General features: G+C 40.5%; 1 protein-coding gene across 6 annotated transcripts in view; it reads right to left on the reverse strand.

Moving 5' to 3' along the window:
- The window catches only part of CDKL5 (cyclin dependent kinase like 5), a 195,975-nt gene that overhangs the window by 20,283 nt on the left and 150,280 nt on the right, over positions 1-25,412 (reverse strand). For 4 of the 6 annotated variants that reach the window (XM_025201096.1, XM_006021227.3, XM_025201095.1 and 1 more), the window contains 5 exons: positions 22,518-22,678; positions 17,916-18,945; positions 9,726-9,827; positions 9,366-9,471; positions 6,268-6,391 (listed from right to left, as the gene is read on the reverse strand). In XM_025201096.1, coding sequence (XP_025056881.1) covers positions 6,268-6,391; positions 9,366-9,471; positions 9,726-9,827; positions 17,916-18,945; positions 22,518-22,678 — 1,523 coding nt within the window. The remainder of the gene's footprint in view (positions 1-6,267; positions 6,392-9,365; positions 9,472-9,725; positions 9,828-17,915; positions 18,946-22,517; positions 22,679-25,412) is intronic. The other 2 variants (XM_014518793.2, XM_014518794.2) reach the window with 2 other exon arrangements.

Below are 25,412 nucleotides of genomic sequence, written 5' to 3' on the forward strand. Positions count from 1 at the left end.
AGGAGGCAAAGCTTCAAGCACCATTCATCAAGTCTGGGAAAGAAGCAGTCTAATTTAAATTAGAACAATTGATGTAGTTTAACCTAATTATATTAATGACTTTGACTACTTGAAGAGGTAGTTTGCTCTAGACTGATAACTACCAAGAGAAGATAGCAGAGGGAGAAGCGAGAAGCAAATTATAGGACGTTAAAAAAAAAAGTCAAATTATACATTTTTGTTCTTAGACTCCTCTGGAAGGTATTGCGTGGGTTTTCCTTTAAGGACAAGGACGGTGAAGTCAGAGATGGAATGGATGATTTGTGAAGTGTTCTTGCCCTGGTGATAGGATAATTCTGTTCTTTATCATGTTTCTATGGGAGTTCATGCTGGAGTGTACTGGTTGTTTGGTTGAAACCAAATTATGACTACCAAATGAACCAAACACTAAAACCATGGGATCTAACAGAAAGCAAAAGAACTGCCTGCCCAGAAGAGCAACCCATCTATTTACTCCTCTGTGAAATATGAAACACCATAACCAGAAGGAAATATGACTTCATTCTACTTACCAAACAACTGCGATGTAAACAGACTATTCCAACTTTTCTCTCAGCCTAATCGGCATATAAAATGAACTGTTCCAAACAGGAGATTTTACCGCACCTTCAACTCTCCAATGAAATATGAACTTTCATTTCTACCAAGGAGAACTTTTACAATCTTTTCTCCGATGCCTGATGAAGGGCGTTTGTGCCCGAAAGCTTGTGATTAAATTTTTTTTTTTGCAAAAATCTAGTTGGTCTAATAAAAGATATCACGTACCACGAGTCCTGATTGCATTTTCCTCTAAACCAATACAGCTACAGCCTGGATACCTGACACACACATAACAAAATTTACCTTTCATTTCTCCCATTGCCAGCTTTCCTTTGCTCCTTAGGTGATAACTGTCAAGTTCCCTTTCAAATGGAAAAATGTATTAACATACTTGAGTTAAACTAACCAGAGTGTTGTAGCTTATATTTAGCTCGGACTGTGACTGCTTCAATCCCAGAGCTGATGAAAAGTCCTGGAATCCCCAAAATCCTTTGCTATAACTTCCTGCCAAAAAAGTTGGTCCAATAAAAGACAGTACCTCACCTCACTAATCTTATTTCTCTCCTACCCCTGGACCATTCTGGCCATGACAACAGTGCTGTTACTTGTGGGTAGTAGTTAATTTTTAGAGTAAATACTGATTTTAGGTCAGCTTTTTAAAATAGCTTATAAAGTTACACAAAATGAAGGCAAGAAAACATTTGAAACAAGTGAACTACTTTAAGCAGTTATATTTGGACAGCATTGGGGTGAAGTTGTAGCTGTCATGGGGCAGAAAATATGTGAGAAGCAAGGATTTTTGTGGATGATATCTTTTTTTGGTGGGGGGCAACTGCATGGTTGCAGGGAGAGATTTAGACAAGCTTTCAGGTATAAGACACTGTTTTTGTGGTTGACCTTTATTTAAGAATAGGATTTCCTTCTCCCCATGTTGTCATTTTATTTATTTATTTATTTAAAAACTCTAGGCTTGTTGACTTTCACATGCAAAGCTAAAATCATAGAATTAATTTTAGTATAATACTGCCAAGTTATGAATCATTGGAAGAACAAGCAAGCTAATTGACAGTGATACATCTTGTGGTTCCACTGGCTGTCATTACAATAAGTATGTGGCATGCAAGAAAAACAGGAAGGTCCTGGCCTCAATAAGTAAATCATTTATTACAAAAACAGAAGCAGCATGCCGTTAACCATTAAACCTTGTGTGTGTGGCTGGGTGAGTTTTCCCCTGACTACTATTATGTTTGCTTCTCTAGGTTTATTTTGAGTTTTCCCCAAACTACTATTATGTTTGCTTCTCTAGGTTTATTTCCACATGGCAGTGCTTGCAGGAGTTTGGAAAGCTCTATTTGTAACTATCACAAAGGGCCCCTTTTCTCTCTCCCTCAGTATATTTTTGATTCCTTTGTCTCCTTTTTAATGGGCCGCATAACAGGGCATGACAACATTCCAATGGATTAGAGATCAAAGATCAACATTTATCCACATCTGCAAATCTTTAGATATGTTAAAGGTGGAAACAGAGCACATAAAGAAGAGACCAGCTAAAACTCCTCTTTCCTTATTTTGATCTTGAATCAAACATTAATAAGTGGAAAAAGGGATGAGAAGTGGGCACTGGCTGTATGGGTGTGCAGGCTCAAGACATTTGGGAGGAGATGAAAAAAACCCCAACCTTTCCCTCCCCTCCCCCAGGCAAATACAATAGGGTAGGGATAAACAACCTTTTCCAGCTGCAGGCTGGAACAACCCACCCCAGGGTGGAAGCAGCAGGAAGGCAGATGCTAGGACTCTGCCATTGCTGATGCTCATCTCCTTGGCAGCACAGGAAAAGGACCCACAGAAGGTGCCTCCCCCTACTAAATGCTGCTGAAGCCCTGTGCCTGTTGGCCAGATGCAAAAGCTGGATGCAAGTGTTCTACAGGCCACATCTGACCTGCAGGCCATAGGTTACCAATCCCTGCAGCAGGCTATGCATATGCAAGTGGCTTATGCAAGAGATACCAAAGGGGAATATATACTATCATCAGGAGGTGTGAGCAACATGAAGTTATGCAGAACAGATTCCAAGAGCCAGATCCTTAGCAAACATAAGTGGCTCTAGTTCACCTGAAGTTTTGAGTTTGCAATTTCTTGCATATTTTTAGTTAAACTCCAGAAGGGTAAAATAATTCTGTCTGTCATCAGTCCAGCTACTGTGTGACTGCAGAATGGCATAGATCAGGGGTCAGGAACATGTAACATAAGGTCCACAGAGCCAAAGGGCTATTAAAGACCTGTGCCCAAGTCTACAAGCTGGAAGGAGCACCTGTGCTGTTGCCACTTCTTCCCATCTCTCCCCCCAACCTACCCTTAACTCAAGGCTGTCACGCAGGTGCAGCTTCCAGCTGCTGGAGAGCTGTGCTGGGTATGGGTTGCTTTTAACTGCACCCATGCTACAGCTGGATAACAAAGGGGTGGAGAGAAGTGGCAGCAGTATGGATATTGCTCCTAGATGTCTGGCCCTAGTGCACTTGGCCTCTGGCTGGAAGCTGCATTCACAAACCCAGCTGGAGCAAAAAGGGAGAAGTGGCACTAATGCAGGCACATTAGCTGCCTGGCCCTGGCATGGGTGTAGGAAAAGCTCTCCTGCTGCTAATGTGCTGCTGAAGTCACTGAGCCTATGCTGGACTGGAGTCAGGTTGTTCCAGCTTGTGGCTTGACAAAGTTGCCAGCTCCTGGTATAGATACCCACATGCTGGCTTGGCTATTAGTAACAGTCTAGCTGCAGCAGCACAGGGCTCCATGCAAGCTAACTGCTGATATTTACTCTGCTTCCTGGGCAGGATTTGTAGCCTGAACTGAGCTCCCTTGCAGCTAGACCACTACCTAGATCTCCTTTGGCTAATTTAAAGCTAGTTTGGGTAAGTCTACTTTCACTTCAGTATTGCCAAGAGCCTCTGGGTCTATGAAACTCATGGCAGAAGTCAATAAGCCACTGACACCCTACAATCCTGGTCTGAATTCTTTGAAGTGGAAAAAACCACCCATGGTATATATCTATTTTTGCAAAAAAGAATACAGCAGATGTGACCAGATATTTGGTATAGGGACACAAATCCTCTGTGAGCAAGATAAGCATTAAAATGGACATGAAGATATCATTAACTGAAGTTCCTCACAAGCCCCCAAACATCTATTGCCTTGCCACTGCAGATGCTTCTAACTGCTAGAGGACAATTCAGTATAACCTGATGCTCCCCCTGAAGAGATACTTAGGACCATATCTGTGTAGGAGTAATTCGGGTCAAAACTGTGGTGCACAAATGGAGATACAGAGGGAAACTTCCTTATTACCTGCCTAATGTGGGTCTGGCTCAGAGCAGGGCAACTACAAGCAGAGAGAAACACCTTTCAAGATTAAAAAAAAAAGTTTAGCATTCTCATTCCCAGAGAACTAGGTGAAATAGGTCAAAATACCTACTTTTATAACTGGAGGAGGAAACTGAAGGATAAAAGTCCGAGGATATTAGAAAAACCCAAGAATTTAGAGCAATGTACACTGACTGGTAAACAGAAAAAGTACAAATCAGGCTGCCTGAATGCAGAGATAATCTAGTCATTTAAGAGTAAATCCTAATGACAATAGACAAGTTGAGCAGCATAACGTCTTTATTTTAAAGAGGCAGGACAGCGAGGACAGGCTGGAGAGATGCACACAAGGACAACGGATCGTCAGTGACAATTAAAGTCAAACAAACATTTGCAAATTCCTTGACAGAAGAAAGAGGCAACAAAAAACAGTAAGGTGAGGAAGAAGCAAAACATTTTACAGCAGTTCCAATCCAGGTGCATTACAGGTCGTTCATAACTTGAGATGAACTGTGACATACCAATTATGCATGCGAGCAGAACATTAAATATTTACTCCATCAAGAAAGCTATGTAAGCAAAGTCACGTTCCATTAAAGCAGAATGATTAACATTTTCATGAACAACTGCACAATTTTTCCCATGAAAAGTTATGCAGAGAAATTTACGTAGAGAAAGAGACCCTCTATAGCAGTGGAAGTAAACCTGATTAAGCTGCACTTGTGCATACTACAATTTTGCAACGTTACCAAGCCATTGCTAGGACAATTCACATCACTGGAGATGGGCAGGAGACAGCTTTCTATGCTGCAAAGCAAACTTTTCCAGATTTCAAAAATGTAGTGTAATGGGAGGAAACCAGGCCAGGCCCTTTCCAATTTTTTTTCCTGAAAATTCTGGCCAGAACAGGAGGGAGACAGGGAAGTAGGGGTTTTTCAGTCTCTTTTGCAGGTGCTGATCCACTCTGTATAAAATATTGAAACATGAACTGGAGCAGAGGCTTAAATCTGGGTCTCTCATATCATAGGCAAGTGCCCTAACCACTGTGCTATGGTCAGTCTTTCCTTCTGGCCCAATAATTATTTATACAGTGGAATAGCTGCCAGAGGGGTAGTAGCGGTAGGGGTTGAGAGAGAGACACAATAAGGCAATAACCAAGGCACCAGTTCCTGCTCTGAATCAGAAAGAATAGGGACTTACACCTGGATTTCGCAAAGCTCAGGTAAGTGCCCTGAACTCTAGGCTATTTGCTATTATCCGTTGGTTTTGTCCAGAAAAATCATTTTGGGAGCTGGAAATCTTTTACTAACAACATGTAGTTGAAAGCACTGTATTCCCACAAAATATTTTGGTTTGGATGCTATGGCATTTTCCAGGGGTTCACTAGAGGGGACCAACACCTCATACCAATGTAATGGTAAATCATAGTATAAGTTACCAAGTATTCTAAGCTCTTCTTTAGATAGCAGAACATCAGAAAATGATATTAAATGTAATTGACTCATCATAATTCATAGAATCCTTTGCTCCCAACAATTCTTCATAACTATAATGCTTATTTTCATTCAGTGTTCATTGCTGTAATGCATAAAGCAGAATGATAAGCATCTTATTGCTAAATTATTCTCAGTGATAAAATTAGGATTTTCCTTTCAATTACCTGCAAAGCTATGCATGTACTGCTAAATATTGGAGTGAATGTAGAACATTGCTTTAATATTATATGATGGTGTCAGGTGATCCTTCTTTTTAGGCTTGCTTTTTTAATCACTATACTCAGGTACCAAACTGTTTGGTCTGTTATCCTGTAGAATAATCCAGTTACTTTCTGCAGTGTTAGCTATTACAGTTCTGTGATACATGAGCAAAAGGAAGACATTTACCATACTCTTTATTAACATGGTCCTCAATTACATATGAAAACATTAATTTCGGTCATTTTTCCATTAGTCTGATACTAGATACTTCTGGAACCCACAAATTAAGATAATGGTTTTGCATGCTATACTACATATACATATATTCTAACAGCTTTAATCACAAATGTTGCTTGTTGGAAGAAAAAACCCAGACAAATGCACAAAAATATAAAAACTGAGTTACTTTTTAAAAAACATGTTCACAGGGATAGCATCAGGAGTCCTTTCCTGAGGACCCAAAGAGGTGTCATGCAATGTTGTTTCAATGCTGGCAAAGGGAACAAATTAGATTGTGTAGATGACAAGGACATTTATTAACAAGGTGATTACATTGCATTTTCTTAAAGAAAGAGAAGCCTAATAAAAAGGCCTTTCACTCACCATGGCATGTCAGACTGTACAAGCAACAACTCACCACGTATCAAAGGTGGTTTGTCTCTTTGAGTGGTTTGTCACGGTGCCGCTGTCTGATGGTATTGCAGGGGCTCTGTTTGACGCATTATTTTCAAGGAATGTACCCTCTGGACGCGGAGATGGAACTGAACAGAGAAATACCAAAATATTTGTATCCATCTCTGCCAAAGCCATATATTTTTATGGCTACTTTCCTATTTCTCTAGCAAAACAGAAGGATGAAGAGGCAGTTACATTTTATGCCTGCTCTTTGTAGTGCTGTGTGTGCAAGACACTTCAGATGGTACTGTCAAAACACTAACAGGTATGTTCTCAAAATACAAAAGTGCCCCCAACTGTCAATTATATTTTTAAAAAAATGTAATGGAAGAAAGTCCAGTGGAAGAAAAGTTGGAATGCCACTGTCATTCAAGAACCTTAATGCTATAATTTGCTCTTTCCTTGCAGGTCTTTTGGCTACTCGATGTTTTTTATAGTCCTTTACTGTCTTTACTCATGCTGAGAAATATTTTGCCTCATGACTTGCCCCTTTTTGCACTATCTATGGAACAAAATACTACTCAGTAACAGGATCAAAATCTGATCCTATATACTGTTTAGAAATTGAAGTACTTGACTCATACACAAAAAAGAGGAAAAAGATTTAGATAGCTAATATGTGAATTTACATATACTACCCCTAAAATTATAACTGTCACTAGAATACAGAACACAGCATTTTTATATAAAATATGAGACATTACTTTATTAACCCATCAAAATTATATACAAAGTAGATTATAAACAAATGATGCATTCTTTCAGATGTAGTACAAAAATCATTTTGTACAGCAACTTTCATGTAGTTCAGATAGCTATTATATGCTTGAACAAACACATCTTTTTATAGAATCTTTTATGACGATAGATCTTGAACATATTAAATAATAAAACAAAACAGATTCTTAAACTAAAATTTTTAAACTAAAATTTTACATTTTACAGATATAACTTCAGAGGCAGAGTGCTCTATTAAATTTGGGAACTACATTCTAATCCTGGACTTGCAATTACTTTGATGTATGGCTACAGCTTTCTCTTTGTATCTCTGTTTTGCTTGAAGTAAGCGTGGAGAATTATAGGAACGTTTTAGGATTAATTTAAATGCAGTTTTTTAAATTCTAGAAGATACTGAGACGGATTGTTAGCTAGTACAAAAATAGTAAAACTCCACTGAAGACAATGAGACTATAATGAGTACAGTGTGACATTAGCCACTTCATTGTTAAGGCTGCTATCGAGTTTTCATTATAATTCCAATTTTGTACTCTCTTTCTCTAATATCTGCAAACCAAGGAATACTGGAATCAATACTGGCAGATTACCTAAACCTACCAAATTCAAAAGGAATGTGCAGAGGAACTTATATTATTGATGAAACTGATTGAGGAGGTCAGGAAGCAGAACTCTGCTTCTGTGTACTTGAAATAGGAAAGTGAAGTGGTAAAACTGATGCGCAGAACCCGATTAACAACTAATTTTCAAGTTATTATGAGGTCAGATCTGAGCATCAGAATAGTTGCTGGATCCAGAGTAAGCAAAATGGATTTCCAGGTGGCCTCTGGATATTTACATTTTTTCCCCTCTTCTTTCCTTCCTTCTCTCCCAATTTTTTAAGATATAGAATTTAGCCCTCTTGCTTGCAGAGACATACTTAACATTACTAATTCCTAATAAGGCTCACTCATGAAAAAATAAAAATGTTCCCACAATCAATTTAACAAGAGAACCTGTCTGTCAATTAGGTTATTTTAAAAAGTGGCAGTCTCCTGAGCTAGCATATACCACTGACACACTTTTTTTTTTTTTTTTTTGCTAAAACAGCCTGGGCACTGAGAATGGGACAAGTTTTAAATGAAATATTTTATCTCTCTTTTCAGTGTCAATGGGAGGAAATGTCTACACTGATAAAAGACAACATGGCTTTGCTTTGCTCACACAAAAAGACTGCCATAAGAAGGCAGGGGGAGACAAAACAGCAGAGGGGCTTTCTACTTCTCTTTGCTGTCTCTAAGAGTGTTAGTCCTCTGTCCTCTGCTGGCCTTGGCAGGTTTAGCTGTCTGCCCCACAGGCTGCAGAAACTTTAACAGGCTTAGCAGCATCCCTTATAAACCTCCCCAACTTAATTATCAGTGTTGGCAGATTGACAAGTGTAAATAAGGTTATATCCAACTAACTTAAATAGGATCATTAGGAGATTGGGTGTCCCCACTTAAGTTTCTTATGTGATTGATAATCAAAGAAGCTCACTGGGGCTTCTTAGAGGCCTCAAGGTTGTGGCCTAACCACCAGTCTTTTAAACATAAGGGCCCTTGCAGAGCTTTTACTGCTCAAGACTGTGGCTGGTTTCCTTTCTTTTTTGACCTATTTACCCTGAACAGTCTGAACTGTATCCATAGGGATAGCACAGGATCTCAAATGGAGCCCTCAGATGGGTTGTGTAACAGTACCAGGTACATAACAGCAGCCTTTTCTCCAATCCACTGATTTGTTTTGGGGCTAGGATTATACACATATGCTTTACTTTTAAATGAGGGATTTTAACCTCTAATGAACTGAAGAACAGTTTTGAATGTAGGTATCTGCTGGTGAAAGACAAGACGCCAACCCATGTATCACCAATCTTAAATTAACGTGTTTTTTTTATTATAGAACATTCTTGTCATTTCAAATGGAAGATAGTGGGTGCCCGATACAGAGTTGGAGACTGTTTTCTGAACATCAAGACAGTTTTAAATACTAACTTGATCAGAATACAAATGATAAAATACCATAATAAAGTTTTGTATGCAAATTAAATTGGTTATGTTTTTCTGTCCTAAGTGGACAGTCACCTATCAATCAGTGTAAGCAAGCAATCTCCAAGAAGTGCATTCAGTCCTAGGCCCTGTAGAAAAACAGATGAGCCAGGGATGCCAAATTATGCTCTGTGGATTTAGTAGTGGCTTAGTGTAATTCTTTTTAATTTGTAGCTGTTAGCTTTGCTCTTTTTTATCTGTACTGCTCTTAGTCTACAGTATGTTGAAAATTACAGTTTAGTTTTGTAAGACACAAACTTACCTCTATAAAAGCTGCCAACTCTTCTAGGAATAGGGTCATTATACAGAACTCTGTTTTCTTTAGTGGATGCTCCATCTTCTGAGTGTGGATCATGGTACGCTCCACCCTAAACCAAAGAAAAAAGAACTATTCAAATTCTAGAAGAAAACCAGGCTCATATATTGTTCTTCAGTGACATGTCCCCTCACAGAATGTTATCCAGGCATAATTTACCTCTTGTTTTATTAACAGGCGCTAAACACGAATCCCAAAACACTGCAATCAAAAATCACTCAATTTTTTTATTATAGAAATGAAACGATGGCCATAGGAACATCTCCCGCAAAGGCATAGAGTTATAGACATGAAAGAAATTCAGACCTCAGACTTTTGCCGTGAATGAAATGAGGTTGTAACATCTCTGGAGGCATCTTTAACTGGTGGTCTTGTCAGATTCATCTCTGGTGGAATCTGGTCACTCTGCTGATAGCAAATTTAGAAAAGCAAATATGTGATTTGTGGTGTATGCAGTGCTCTATGATTATCACACATTGATTCTTACACACATGGGCCCAACAGTGTGGATGGTCCCATTGTGTTAGGCAATGTGCATAAATGCAGCCAGAGGCAATCCTGCTCCAAAGATCTTACAAAACTAAATAAACAAGACACACAGAATGGAAGTATTATTATTGACACATGGAGAAATGAAACAAAGAGGTCCCCATTCAAAGAAAACACTTCAAGCATGTATTTAAACACATTTGCATTCAAGAAAGCTCTTACTTTGCCTTCAATAGGCTTTGACCACATGCTGAAAGGCAGTCAGGTGCTTGAATTGATCAGGTGTAGGGACCAAAGTGATTGACTTGCCCATCATCACACAAAGGCTGCCCATAGAGGTGCTGGTTCACATTCTAATTAGAACGTGCCAAAGCAGACTTGACTCAGTGCCCCCGTGTTTTAAAATGGTCATGGGGGCACTTTAACTAAAGCTCATTCAATTAATACAATGAGTTAAAGTGCGCCTGTGGCCATTTTAATATTTGGAGGGGTGGGTGGGGGGGATTAATACATGCAACAGTGAGCTGTTTAATTAGAGTGGCTGGCAGGGAACCCCTCTGATTAAAATGACCCCTCCCCACCCCTGAGCATGTGTATAGGCACGCAACATCTCTGTGGCAAAGTCACAGATTGAACCTGAATTTTCTGTATCCCACGTTCAGTGCTGTAATTAGTTCAACAATCATCAAAAGGCACTCCAGACTGAGAATTTCTGAACTTCTTATGGTTAGTTTTAAATTCATTGATCACTGTGAATTATAAAGAACAACATAAACGTTATGGCAACCTACTCAGAAGAGGCACTTTGCTGAAACATGCACTCTGGATTAAACATTTTAATGGATTAACATTTTTAAATTGTCCAAAGCAGGCAAGAAGTATCAATAGCATAGCTCAATTTGCCACCTAAAATATTTGTACAACAAACAAAAATTGCAAGCACAGAATTAGACAAATGTGTTTAAACTGAAAACCACTTTGGGATTTCCAGATGTTTGATATGACAGCAAATTAGTTAAAGCGATGAATAAAGATGATGCAAGGATGAGAAAGAATGCTGATAAGCAAAAATCACCAAATAAGTTTTTCTTGATTAAGTTTGATTGGTCAAGGTTATCATCCCTTCCCAATGTTTCTTTGTATGGAATTACATGATTACTTGTTACAGGAGGAAGAAAAGGGTTTCTACATGTCAATCAGCCTCGTCATCTTGGCTATTAGTCAGTAAGTATACATTAAAACATAACATTGCAGTTTGTAAGCAGGCTTCCAGGTTGTGTCGTCATATAATTACACTAGACTGTTACCTTTCATTGGAAAAAAAGCTTTCTAATTGATATGGTTATGAAGAAAAGACTGAAAATGGCCATGGGTAACCAATGGTGTGACACCTGCCTGAGCCTATTGATTGCTTGAAACAGTAATTTGCAGAGGGTGTACTGATGAACATTTCTCAAAGAAGTGTTAACTTCAAGACTCATTTTTCTAGGAGAGTTTCCAACATCACCTGAGTAGAGGAATGTATCCAGCATAAAAGGAGAGTGCAGGGACTGGGATTCATAGGCCCCAGACCCATCCAGGCTTTAACATTTAAATCATTCCTCTGGGAATGAACAACTCATTGTTTTCTTTTAATATACACAGTGATAGTGACAGTGATGTTACTGCCCACCCAGCACCTGCAGAAAGTGGGAGACCTGGGTTTAGGCTCAGTCACCAAGATACATAAACAAGGTTGGCCTAGGAACTGGAATCTTAGGGTGCAGAGAGATGCATCGATTGCATTATATATATTATATTAATATCAATGGATACCAGCATAAACTGTTACAATATATATTTCTTCATGATAACAATGTAGCAGCACTGACACTTTGTTTCAGGGTCAAAGCTAGGTTGATTTAGCGAACTTCCATGACTACAGGATAATGCAGATGTAATATTTACATCTTAATAGGGATGCAGGGTCCCTAGAAGCAGCTCCTCCTCCCCTTTTAAAGTGGTTAAATGGTATGTGAAGTAGGGCTGTGCGAAGCTTTGGTCTCTGATTCGATTTGGCAGAGATTCGGCCCAATTTGGTGGCCAAATCTCTGAATCCAAATCGAATCAAGGGACCCTTTAATCTCTCTGAATTGAATTGGAACCCTCTGAATCGATTCAGAGGGATTTGGAGATTCGGACATAGAGATAACTTTAAATGTTTTTTCTACATACCTCTAGGTAGCAGTGGTTCATGAATGCTGTGATGCTGGGGCGGATTGAGCACGGTGGGCTCCTCAGTTCTCTCGGTAGCAGACCTAGAAGCAGACCAGAAGCACTTCCAGTCCACTTCCAGGTCTGCTGAGGAGTGCACAGGGGGGCCCCCCACGCACCCCTCCAGCTTCGTGACTGGTGCCTCCTAGGTCTGGAGGCAGGTGCACCTGGGGTCCCCCTGTGGCCGATCACCAAGCCAGGGGGACACAGAGGGGGACGGGGAGGGGGCCCAGCCCACTCCCTGGCAGACCTGAAAGTGGACCAGAAGTACTTCCGGTCTACTTCTGGGTTCGCCACTGAGCACATGGAGGCCCCCCCCCCATGGGACACTCCATGCGCCCTAGCATTGCAGCGATCACAAGCCGCATCTGCTACCTCAAAGTACGTAGAAAAAACTTGTAAAGCTGTGTCTGTGTCCGAATCGCTAATTCTCCGAATCCGCATCGAATCTTCAGATTCGGATTTGGCCAAATTGAATCAGGGATAGTGATCCAAATCAAATCGCTGTCCCTAATTTGGGCCAAATCCTAATTGAATAGGGTCCGCTTTGCACACCCCTAATGTTAACCACACCCCAAGGAATCCCTGGTTCCAAATGAGTCATGGTTAGTCACGTTCCCTCTTGTTGCTGTCTGTCTCTGCTACCAAGACCTTGTGTGCCTTTCTACAATGGTAGTCCAGTTTCATCATGAACAGTGGCAAGTGCCCCTGCCACAGCCAAGCTTATGGCAGTTGAGTGATTAAGGCACACTCCTGAGAGATGAGAAAAGTGGGTTTGAATCTCTTCAAGTTGAAAAGATCTGAGAACCCAGGTTCCTCCCTCCAGGACAAGTGCTGGAGACTATTCTGTACAATGTGAGGAGTGCCACCAACACCTATGCCATCTTAAGAACACTTTAGCACAGTGGTTCTCAACCTTGTTAGACTCAAGGAATCCACTGGAAAATGCCAGCTCTTAGCTTTCACTTGCTTTTTGACTATAGAAAAATAATAGAACAATTACTCTGTTGCAAAGGACTTAGGCTACAACAGCTCAGATGGTTTTCAACACTACAAATTCCTATTTGGAATTTCTAGATTTATCTTGTGCATTGTGTCTGTACAGTTCACAGTGCTAAAATTGTGTATCAATCCACAGCACCCATGAAAAAACCCCAGGGTGATGCAGCAGCTTGGTTGAGAATCACTGGTTGAGAATGAAAGTGCCTGTTCTGTTCTGTGTAGATCTCAGTGCTGTTGGAGTGGGCTAGACATGTTCTGAACATGCCTCAGAGCAGCTCCCTTCACGATTTATGCATGGGGACAACTGCTTTGTGAGTCTTAAATGGTTTTGATGGAAGCAGGTATCAAAATGCTCAGCTCCACCGCAATACTGCTGCCTACGTGCATGAACAGCAGCAGAGTTTTAGATACCTATGTACATTTTCTAGCAAAAACATAGGTACTTCTAGCCTCTAAAAAGCTTAAGTGGGTAGGCAGTGATCAGTATGCTCCTTGGATGGAATTCAAGTGAAGTGCTTTTTGGAGGGGATGCTTTGGACTAACAACATAAAATCCATGGGGCCAAGTTAAGCTTCTAAATCCACGTTAGATAAGCTAAGTACAAGTTATTGGATTTTGAAATGCCACAGTAACATTGATGACAATGAACTTCAATGGGATCTGTAAGTGCTGAACAACTCTAAAAATCAGGCCACTTTTACTACTTTTCACCTTTACTTTGCTAAAATATGCATTTACCAGCTTCACTGGAGAATCTCAGGTTTGAAAAATATTGAGCTTAAGGGATAAAAGCATTGAGTTAGACACTGCTAACTCAAACAGACATTTTTATAACCAAGCCAAAAGGAATTAATTCAAGAGAGATGGAAGACTCATCATCATTTTTCCTAACTACATATAAGTTTGTCTATTGGCTGTCAAAAGACAACGAGTGATCTGATAATTGCATTCAGTATGTCTTCACACAATATGAAATGCCATTAGACATTACTTATTAAATTAACATTCAATACATGAAACTACAATGCAAAAAATACTAATAAACTGCAGACTAAAAAAGAAAAGCCAGCATAAGAAACCACACTGTCTTTGAGTGGTACAACGTTTTTTTAGTAACTACAATGCTGATTGTATGACTGTAGACAAAAGCATTTTGACTGAAATGACAGATGGGAATCGGTGCACATGAGAGGAAAGAGAGCTTAGTTTGTATCTACTGCAGGGTCATTTTAAACATTAATTTCCCTATAAAATAGATTGTAGTTGTTAAGCCTCATGAAATCTATGACAGAAGGGTGTTTTATGGGCTCTTGCTAATGATGAAAGCATTCACTCACATCTGGGGATATGTATAGGCGCACAAAACTTCTACTAATGTGCTTTTTAGAAAGAGCGTTGTATTATTTTAAAACGAAGTGTATCAGCGCTCTGCGAGATTTGACATCTCCAGGAACATGGAAACACTTAACCTGCAGACAGAAGACAAGGAGGCCTAATTGATGGCTCCTTGTTTATCAGACAAATGGTGAAAAAGACAGCTGGCAGGAAACATCGCAGGATGGAAGCAGCCAGTACCTTGCTGAGGGGGGGAAGCAGAAGGATGCTTAAGAGGAATCGTGACCCTTTTTTCCTTCACTTTCTACATATGAACAGTTAGAATCCCACAGCTTACTGCAATATCTGTCTGAAAAGAGGTCTGAGAGAATAAAGCATTACATGTTTGTAAAAGCGTACTGAATATTACTCTAAAACTCTGTGGCTGCATCCACATGAGTATGGACGTTTGTTTCCCTGGGGACAAGAAGCAGTGGCACATCTTGTGCCACTGCTACTTGTCCCTAGTGAATGACTGTGCCACGTGCCCTCTGGCCCATGGCAGGTTACACCAGGTAGGGTATGGGAGGCTGGGGCCAGCACTGGGTTGGCCCCAGCAGCCTTACCTGGGGTCCTGGGGGCCTCCTGAGGCTGCAGCAGTGGCAATCCTGAGACTTGGAGCCTGGCTGGCAGCCAGAGTGTGCCCTGCGTGCATCGCTCCACTTTTTTGGGGGGTGGGTTTTTTTGACCCCTGGGATTTCCCAGGGCCAAAACCCCCCTGGCGCTGCTACCTTGTAGTGCAGAGAACAGCTGAATGTGTAGTATGTGGCACCACAGACATGTCTGTGGTGCCACATACTGCAGGGCCACGCTCATCTGGATGTGGCTTATTATTAGATACTGCATAATAGGAAATTAGCCATAGCTTGGAATAATCAGGCAAACCCAATAAATCTCAAAATAGCTTACTTATGCTTGACTGTATAATACAGTCTTTAAAAAAATTCCTGCGGTTAAGAGATCAATTATTACATTTTACTCTCTTCTCACAAATAATGGGGTTATGAAGATGGTTAGGGATGGCAGTGGTAAAATTAAAATAATCAGCAATTTCATCAAGCAGTGGAATTTTCATGCAGATATAGAACAAGGTTTGTCTGATCTCATATCATTCAATAGGCTATAGAAGACCTTCCTCTTACAGACCTTCCATAGTTTTATACCTAAAACCAACAGGTTTACCACTAGACACAGTCATCTAATCTGTCCTCCCAACAAATGTAGACAACAGCACCTCACGCCAATGATTTCTACATCAAAGCTGTACATTTTGCTTGAGTTCTAGAATAACTTTTAAATACAGGTATCCAATTTTGATAGAAAGCTTCAAATGATGGAAAATACAACACATCTCTAGGTAATGGCATGTTGTTCCATTGATTAATTACTTTCAGCATTAAAAAACTGTTGTCTTATTTCTAGTTTGAACTTGTCTAGCTTCAGTTCTCAAGCACGGCATTAAAGAGCCATTTACTAACAAAAATCTCTTCCCTATGATACCTATAGACAGTCAGTCACCTCTTATTCTTTTCTAGGATAAACTAATTAATTAGATTGAGCTTTAGTAGCTCACAATGTTTTCCTGATCTATTCTTGTAGCTCTTTTCTGAATCCTTTCCAATTTTTCAGCAAATTGCTCTTATCTTATAATTCACTTCACTGCATATATTTGTATGTATTTATGTGAATTGCTCACTTAGGCATTTCTTTTTGCCGTAAGTTACTATCCAAATTTGCAGAAAGATTATTGGTATTTTAAATATTTGGAGGCAGATTTTGTGTTTATTTGTCACGTGCAACATCCGTAAATTCAGTAAGGCTTCATAAAAATGCAAACCAGCACAGAATTTGGCACATTAATACTCACACCAAAATATCTGGGCACAGAAAGAGGAGTTGGCTCTGTACAGACTATGTAAGGGCCTACATAAACTGGGTAGTGCGGAACAGAATTAAACCTGCCCTGGAGTTACATAACTTTGAGCCGTACAAGTGCTTAAAACCACTTTAGGGTGTTAATGTGTGGACAATCCAGGGGTTAAGAGCTCCAGGAGCTGCCCAAAATTACCGTGTAAAGGAGCCCTTACTTAACCCAGCCTAGACTGGTGACAGGGGTCACTATCAAAAAGCCAATATTTATTAATACTTCCTACAACAGAGCCTCTATCATGCTCTGCATACTTATTACACAAAAATGCAAACACTTGGCATATTTCCTCTCAAGTAATTTGACTGCAGGCAAAAGTGAAGCAATCACATGACACAGACATACATCAGTGTTGCTTCAATGCAAGGTAAAGCTACCCCTCGAAAAGTCAGGAATAACTACAGATTGATGTACCAACCATGTGTTTCCTTCCCTTGTCAATTTTATCTCTGGTAGCCATTTAGCTAATGCAAATATGATCCCTCACCACCTAGTAGACAGACACTGTTACAGTTTCCCTTTAAGCAGAGAGCTTGGTAGAGCTGGTTGCATGTCTGCTCCCTACTACAGAGTAAATTTACTGTGGAGTAAACTCTAGAACAAATTACTCTATAGTAATTTTGTTGCATGGCTGCAGCCTAAGGCCTTGGTGGACAGACTCCTATATACCACAGGGTGATTTATATCAGTTTTGTATGCCAATATAAATTTCACTAGAATCAGGAATAGACAGATGTACAGCTATTCTGGGATAGTTCAAACAGGAGGCAGCTACAATGGGATTTTACATGTAGGCAATGACGGATCTAGTAATAGATAATTTACTGTTAGCTAGTAACTGTCTTAGAAATGACACAGACAAAACTAAACCTGGTGTAACTTGCACTGGTAGTTTTATTCGTGATTCTTTCTGGAATAATTTTCCACGGGTTTGGGCAAAGTCCCCTTGGTTTAGGGGACTGTGAAGTCTTCATGCTACCTTTTTGTGCTTGCGCAATGCCAAAAATACCAGTATATATGTTTGGTCTGCCCAGAGCTCATGAATAAAGAAACGGTGCAGTATCTCAAATGGTTCCTGTATCAGCAAACTACTGCTGTAAGACAAGTGCCTGAAAACTCCACTTCAAAAAGGGTTAAGATTAGTATTCACAGCAGAATGGTACAACAAAAAACCCCAAAACAGTTTAGTAAAAAATTACATTAGATAGCATAAACAATGGTTTGGAAACCACTTACCAATCATAATTCGATATATTTTGACTGTGCTCACACTGCAGGTATTTTACCATAAGTAAACTGAACTATGATTTGTGTTGGCTCAAATTTAATAAGTAAGTATAGAAGGGAGATATAAAATTATAAGCTGCTTTTGCCAACATGATCCCAGAGGCATGCAAGAAACACATAAAGGAAAATAAAATCTTTTGCAGTAGATGACATTTCAGACTAACCCTATTCGTATCTTCTGTACAATCTTCACGTGAGGAGCCAACAGATCTGGTGAGTGACCTATGCTGCACCTGTGGAGATAACAGTTGCAGGCTGTTTGCTCTGGCTGCCATCCCTTGCCCTACGCTTAAGCCACCCTCTGAGCCCTTTGACCTCACTCTGTCCCGGCTCACATACATAGAGTGTCTATGAGGGCGCTGCTGTGAGGAAAAGGGGCTAGTGTAACCTAGACCATATGAAAAAGATTCATGTGGGGCAGATAACGAATGTGAATGGCTTCCATCCATATGATCTGGCAGTTTCAACTCCTCCATGGTTTTGGAATGTCTTGTTGACAGTCTTCGTGAATCAAGGGTACTGTCACTTCGGTTATTCCTCCCAGATGGGCTGAGTAAAGTTCTGTTATCACCATGGCGAGGAGGAGTTGGGCTGGTAGGAGAGTTCAAGTCCATGCAGCTTGATGGAAAATACCGACTGCTGTTTGGTTCTGCAATTTGAGCTCTGGCCTCAGAAAGGTTACCCACAGATTTGGAGTCTGTCAGGACCCCATGACTCTTGGACTTTGTCCGATATGAGGGGCTCTTGGATGACTGAGGAATAGTATCAATATAGCTATGGCGACTTTGCTTTTCACCTGGTTGCAGCGTGCCGGTTTTGCTTTGAGAACTTTCCATAAACGAGTGCCGATTCTGTTGAGATCTGGCGTTTGACTTCAGGTATTTTGTACCTGGACCATCAGAAGCTTTTGGGTCCACATTAAAATCAAATTCTGTTTTTGTCTTTGCTTCCTTTGGACTGAGAAGATGTGGGATGTTATTATTGGCTAGGTCCTTGCTGCCAGTTCCAGGTGGGTTGCTTGTTTTTTTTGCATGCATTGGACTGTGTGCAGCTCCCGTGAGGTTTCCATTTATGAAGCTTTCATTTGCTGGTAGAACTTCTTCTCCTCTTTGTAGTCCAACCCCTAGAGTCTGCATATCCTTGCTGTTCGATCTGTGATGCGACTGCAAAGCAGCACTTTTGCTGGCTTGATTTCTACATTAAAATGCATAAAGAAGAATTAATATGTTAGCATACGTATAAATATGTATACATTCCTAATTCATTCCTAATTCTAGTAGCATACACTGATTTCAAAATGAAGTAGTTTTTTCAATAATGAGAAAGAACTTAAGTGTAGTACTACAAACTACACGTCTGGACCTCCCCTGTCCCAAATACTTAGACTAATAAATCTGTAATACTGGTAAACAATATATTGTGTTCCGATTGCCAAATTTTCACTTCTAATTCATGCAGAGAATGATAATACTGACATTTTAAACCGTATGTATTCTAACACGTACACACACAACCACTCCTACATATATATATGTGCATGTTAAGTGTTTTAAGCACATTGTACACAGGAGATTTAAAGTATTTATTCAAATACATAAAGATGAATTGTCACATATTAGGACTGTGCTAGCACTATATTAAATAAGTTAATACAGCAAAAAGGGAGCTCTTCTGGGCAAGAATAACAGAACTCTCCTGCTGATCTCTGAAGATTTCTAGGGGAACTTTTCTGCCTCCAGCCACAGACGGAAAAAGATAAGTGCGCTTTCCACTTCTTTGTGGACTTTGTAAGGCATGCAAGACAAAAGACATGCGACTACAGGTAGCGTAAAATCAAGGTGAGAGCAGTTATCATTCTTTCTACCTTCACAGGGACACCTATGGGGAGATGCCTACTGTGACAGGTAATATTTCTGGACTAAATGTGTTCATGCTGTAACAATGCTGCACACTTTAGTTCTCCTAACTAGCTTGCACACAGGGGAAGAAAGAGTAATAATGCCCTTACTAAGACATGGTGTTGTGTTTGTCCAAATGCAACCATAGATAATATGACTCAAGCAACAGGTGTGGGTAAGAGCACTGCCATGCTAGGCAGGCCTGAATATATTTGGAACATATAGTAAAGCTATGCATTCATTGCCAGCTGTAGACTCAACAAAACAAGAAGTTGACTTGGATTCTAATGAGCCCATCAGGTATACTCACATCTCTCACACAGGGCTTGCCTAGGTGCTGGAAGAGCCAAGATGCACACCCATCAACAAGGAACTGAACAGCCTTATTGACACTTCAATAAGTTAGGACTGATAAAACATCCTTTGGAGGTGACACCCAGAAAGTGTCAAGGGAAGCAGAAGGAGACAAGCTTCAAACAATGGAGGGAGCAGCTTGAATGGGAAGCAGGGTGTCAGCTGGAAAGCTGCAGAGCCTGGAAAGGGAATGGCTCTTTTCTTTGTGGACTGAGGAGAGAACAGCCAAGCTGCTATGGGGTGCTTGGGACTGTGTGGACTGGAGAGAGAACAGCTGAGCTAAATTTAGGGGGCTAAGAGCTATGCAAGCTAGACTGAGAAAAGGAAGACTGCTTAACCCCCTTTGGAGGGGTGAAAACTTCTTGCTTTGTGGGCTTTACTCCAACAAATACCTTTATCAAAGAGGTATCCAGGTTGCAGCCATATTGGTCTAAAGGAAAAGGCAATCAGGACTTGTAGTAGAGATATCTTTTCTTAGATCAACAAGAGCTGTCCCTCTCTTTGAAGAGGGAAAAATCCCTCTCTCAGGAGCTGAACAGAAAGGAAGCTCCTGGAAGGAGGAGCTTGGGTAACCAGCAAGGATCAGAGACCAAATGGCTGGGGTCTCAGAGTCCGAAGGAGCCAGAACTGTAGAAGCCATACCTGGGCTGGCTTTTACAGAGTATTCAGAGAGACCAGGTAAGGCCGGGGAGGCCCAAGCAAGCACTCCCTGGGGGGGATCCGTGACACTGGCCCATGGTATTCTTAGCGTTAATCAGAACAAGGACTGTTTTGGACTGGAGCCACATCTGGATAGGTACTTCCTTGTGTAACCCTCACTCTCCCATTCCCATCAGTCAAGAGGTCTGAGTTACAAACCTGTCCACCTAAATTCTTATTTCACATGCCTAATGCTTTCTCTGGTATCTTCCAAAACAGAGTTAAAAATGTTAATGATTTTTTTTCCATTTCTCTTGTATGCAAATAAATTTGACATAAATGATTGAGCTTTTAATATTTACCTGTATCACATGAATTATAAAAAGAAAAATAAAGCACTTTTTAACAAGAAACTTAAAAAGAAATCTTTTAGACATAAAAATGCTAAATTCAACTCTAAATGCTAAACTGAAGGATTCACTTTCAGTGAAAAACTGAATTAAACCCTAAGCATAAATGCTGTAACTTTGTTGGTGACTGCTCCTTCATATTCTGCATCACAAAGACATTCATATAAATACATATATGTTTTCTTAAAACTGAAAACAGCTGTGCCTGGTTCTTCTTTACACCTCAGCTCTTCATAAGATTCATCTTCCTTGTACGCTCACATGCCTTCTTGCTTCTACCCCATTTGCTTTTCAGTCCCAGGCTCCTCAGTCCCTGTCCTTCCCCTGTACTACTTTGGTTCTTGCTCTGTGTCCTCTTCCCCCACACCACCCAGCCCAACTAATGCCCATCCCCAGCCTGTCATCAAATCCCATTTCCCTCCCTGTATTCCCATTCCAGTCTCTTTGCCCAAGTAATCACAGCTCCCCCAGTTTCAGGCTCAGCACCTTGTCACAATCTGCTTCCCCAGTCATTGTTCCCACAGGTCCAGGTCTTGTCTACTCTGCATGCAAGCCAGGTGACTTGCTCCTCAGTGCCACCTGGTCCCTATCAAGAGCTGCCACTGAGAGCACAAGAGAGTCTCCCTGCCCTCAGTTCCAGTACAGGGATGCAGCACTGGCAGTAGCAGCCTAAAGTTGTAGTTGCAAGGAAAGCTATGCTCAGCCCCAGGCTAGATCATGACCAGTACAAACAGAATTTTCATGGAATTCAGCTGCTGAAATGTAAGAAATCTCTACTAAGCATGTGTGAACTGTAATCTTTCAGAAACCTGCATTCTGGGATGATGTGTATGGGGACAGCGACAGGCATATCCCTGATACAAAATACTTCATACTAAATTTCAAGTTCTGCCCCAAACCACAAGGAAGCTAGAAGGGGTCAAAAAAATATCAACAGATTTGTTTCTAACATCTGGCAAAACCCATGTTTTTTCTCTGCCTCATTTTCAGCAGTGACTTCAGCTAACATTTCCCAGAAAAATTCAGCTTGACACAGAAACCCAGAATGGAAAAAAAGCTGGAGTGAATATTTTAAAAGTTGCAGGTAACAGAAAACAAGTTCTTACAGTGGGGGTATTGGGCAACCTTAATTCTAGGCAATGCTACCAACCTTTTCCCAGTACCACACATACATGGGTATACAAAGGTAAAAGGTTCAGTTACAGAAAAACTCTGTTCTCAGTGAAGAACTTGCAGATGAAGTATGTTTTATAACTGAGAGGGAAGGCAGCTTGCATACAAAAACTAGCTTTAGCTACTACATTAAGCTAAGAATAGAAAATATTATGTATACCAAAAGGTCAAAATTATCAAGTGGTTACTTTTTCTTTTCTTGAAGATGATTTCATATTTATACCTGAAAGCAACTTATTCATTAGTGAAATGATGATGGTTTTAATAGTGAAGGTCTTTTTACTGCTTTTACCTGTTTGATAATGTGTTGCTCTCCCCATGATAGGATTTTCTCTTAGTTGTCCGTGAAGGTGAACTTCCACAGCGATCCAAGAGTCTCTGGGTTTGAAATGAAGGATGGTTCAAACACTGTTCTGTCAAATACCTATCTCCTGGATCCAGTTTCAGCAAGTTCTTTTGAAAAGCAAATCGAGGTTTTAAACAAGCATTAGTGTTTAAAACAGTCACATAAAAAAATAGTTCAACAACATCCACATCTCAGTACTTTCTGAGACAACTGCTTGCAATAGCAAGACAAATTTAAGTAACATCATTATACCATTATAACAGCAAAGCGTGACTGTAAAAATCTGAATATGTAATTTAAATATGGAATGTGTGACGGAAAGGGTCTAACTGATTCAATTCTTCTTCCCCTACTTCCTATTAGGAGTGTACACTTCCTAACAAGAATCTGGAAACTGAATCTATTTAAAAGAAATTATTATAGAAGATTCTTTGAAAGCCAAGCTACTACTTTAAGTTGATGATATTCAACTCATAATCAATACTGACCTATGCAGGTCTGTAAAAAACTCAGTTCCCTCACTTCCAAATTCAGAATAAAGGTATTTAAGGGTGAAAGTGCAAAACAATGCTAGATATTTAGCCTTCAGACAAGATAGGGAAACAGGTCTGATAAACAGAAATTAAACTTGATTATGCAGAGACTTCTCCGTTTGATAAAAAAAATATCCTTGTAAATTTGATATTTTAAAATACCGCATTTACTCAAAATTAAGATGACTGAATTTAAGATGACCCCACAATAATTAGATTCTATATATGGAAAATGTATACATTTGTTATAATTACTCATGTATAGAATCTAATTATTGGAGGGTCATCTTTAATTCATCCATCCCCAGGGGGGCAGATGCAATGGGGAGGTCAAGCAGTATGCTCCTTGCCTGCCCTCCCTGCCCCACAGACTCAGGCCCCCATTTTCCCCTTCACGTCTGCTTCCTCTCTCCCCCCAGCCTCCGTGTGCTCCCTCCCCTCTCTCTGCAGCCTCTGCTACCCAAACCTTTGCTCCATACTGGCAGTTTCCATCTCCTCTCTAGCCTGGGCACTGAGCACAGCCCCAGCCCAGCACCTGTAGCAGCTGTGAACTGTTGCTATGGAGCTGTGCTAGGGCCGTGCTCAGTGCTCCAGGCTACAATGTGGATGGAGCCTGCCAGCACAGAACAAGGGTAAGCAGGGAAGGGAGAGGGGCAGGCAGGGAGCAGTGGCTCCATGGGGAGCGGGGAATGGAGAGAAGAGGCTGCAGGGAGAGGGGTGGAGATGGTGGGGTGCAGAGGTAGCAGGGGGTGTGGGGCAGGCAGCAGCTGCACCTGTGGCCCCAAGCCCAGGAAGGTGCTAAACCCCAAGCTACAGCAGCTGCCTGCCCTCACACTGCCCTCATACTCGATTCAAAGACGAGGGACCCCACCCCCATGTTAAATGGGGGAAGACATGTCATTTTACAATTGAGTAAATACAGTACATATATATAAAGAAACACTGGGAGTTTTGTCAATGACTTCACCTGGAATAGATTTCACACATACTTTTGTAGCAATTCAGCTACCATATCAGGAATGAGATTTCTGTTATGATTTATGTCTGTTTTATTTTTGAAGACTGACATCTTCTGATCTCTAGAGGAGAAACATTTAGGTATAAAATTAGGTACAAAATCAGGGTGACTAATTTGGCATTGTTATTAGTAAAAGTTTTGTAAGACACATACTATTCGTGCACAAGTTGTTGTACAAAAGTACACACTACTTATACTTGAACTAAAATATGAAGTTTTGTCTACTGTCAATATAAATAACATAGCTTTAATATGGCCAGTAGTAATTTATATAAAAATACAAACTTTTTAAAAAAGTTGTAAAATACCTGAAGAATATACCTCTGAAGGGGACATGAAAGCAAATATATTAACCATGTTAAAACCCTGAAAAGCATTGGAATGTACTTATCTTTATGTATAGGGAGTACTCTCACAGAAACAAATGAGACTGCTCACAGGGTGAAAAATTAAACCCATACATGTCTTTGCAGGAGTAGGACTGTGCATAGCAATTCTTGATTCATTTGAACATATGGTATTACCAGTGAGAATACATTGTTTGTATACATCACGGCTGTTCAATTGGTGGCTTTTTCAACTATACTGAAAAGACAGTCATTTGACGTTGCACGAGTGACAGCTCTTAAGGGACAAATGGAAAGGGCCTGTGAAACCTTCATTTGCTTTACCCTCTCTGGAATCTGTTATAATATTGCGTGCGTTTAACCACATACCATTTTTACCTCCACAGGATCTCTGCTTCATTCCAGGCACAGGATGGATGGTTCTCAGGAAATGAGGCAGCTATTCAATATTTCTTCTTTTTATGTAAACTATTTTGGCACTTGCTTGCACTGCCCAACATATACAACCTTGCCTTGGTGATAATTTTCTCTTGGATTTTTCTGTGGTGCTTATCACTATAATGTCTGACTGCTCCAGAAACACAAATGAATGCTGTTCATAAGCCCTCATGAAAGTAAGCAGACTATTATTCTCCCAATTTTACAGACTGAGAAAGGTCAAGGGAATCATCCAAGGCTATCCAACAGAACAGCCACAGCAAGAACCCAGGGCCTCCTAACTCTCATGCCTGTGCTTTTCTTGCATAGCACCTTACTTCCAGAGGTGCTGAGAATCCATAGCTCCAACTGATTCCAGCTGCAGATGACAATGCCCAGCAGGTGTCTGGGTATGCAACTAAGGAACACACAAACAGTGGCCACATGCAAAATTTACAGTTGATCTACCCAACATGAACATTTGCAAAGGAAGAATGGTCCACAAGATCTTTCTTTTCTCTTCATT

Source organism: Alligator sinensis, unplaced genomic scaffold, assembly GCF_000455745.1.
Source record: "Alligator sinensis unplaced genomic scaffold, ASM45574v1 scaffold583_1, whole genome shotgun sequence".
Taxonomy (NCBI): domain Eukaryota; kingdom Metazoa; phylum Chordata; order Crocodylia; family Alligatoridae; genus Alligator; species Alligator sinensis.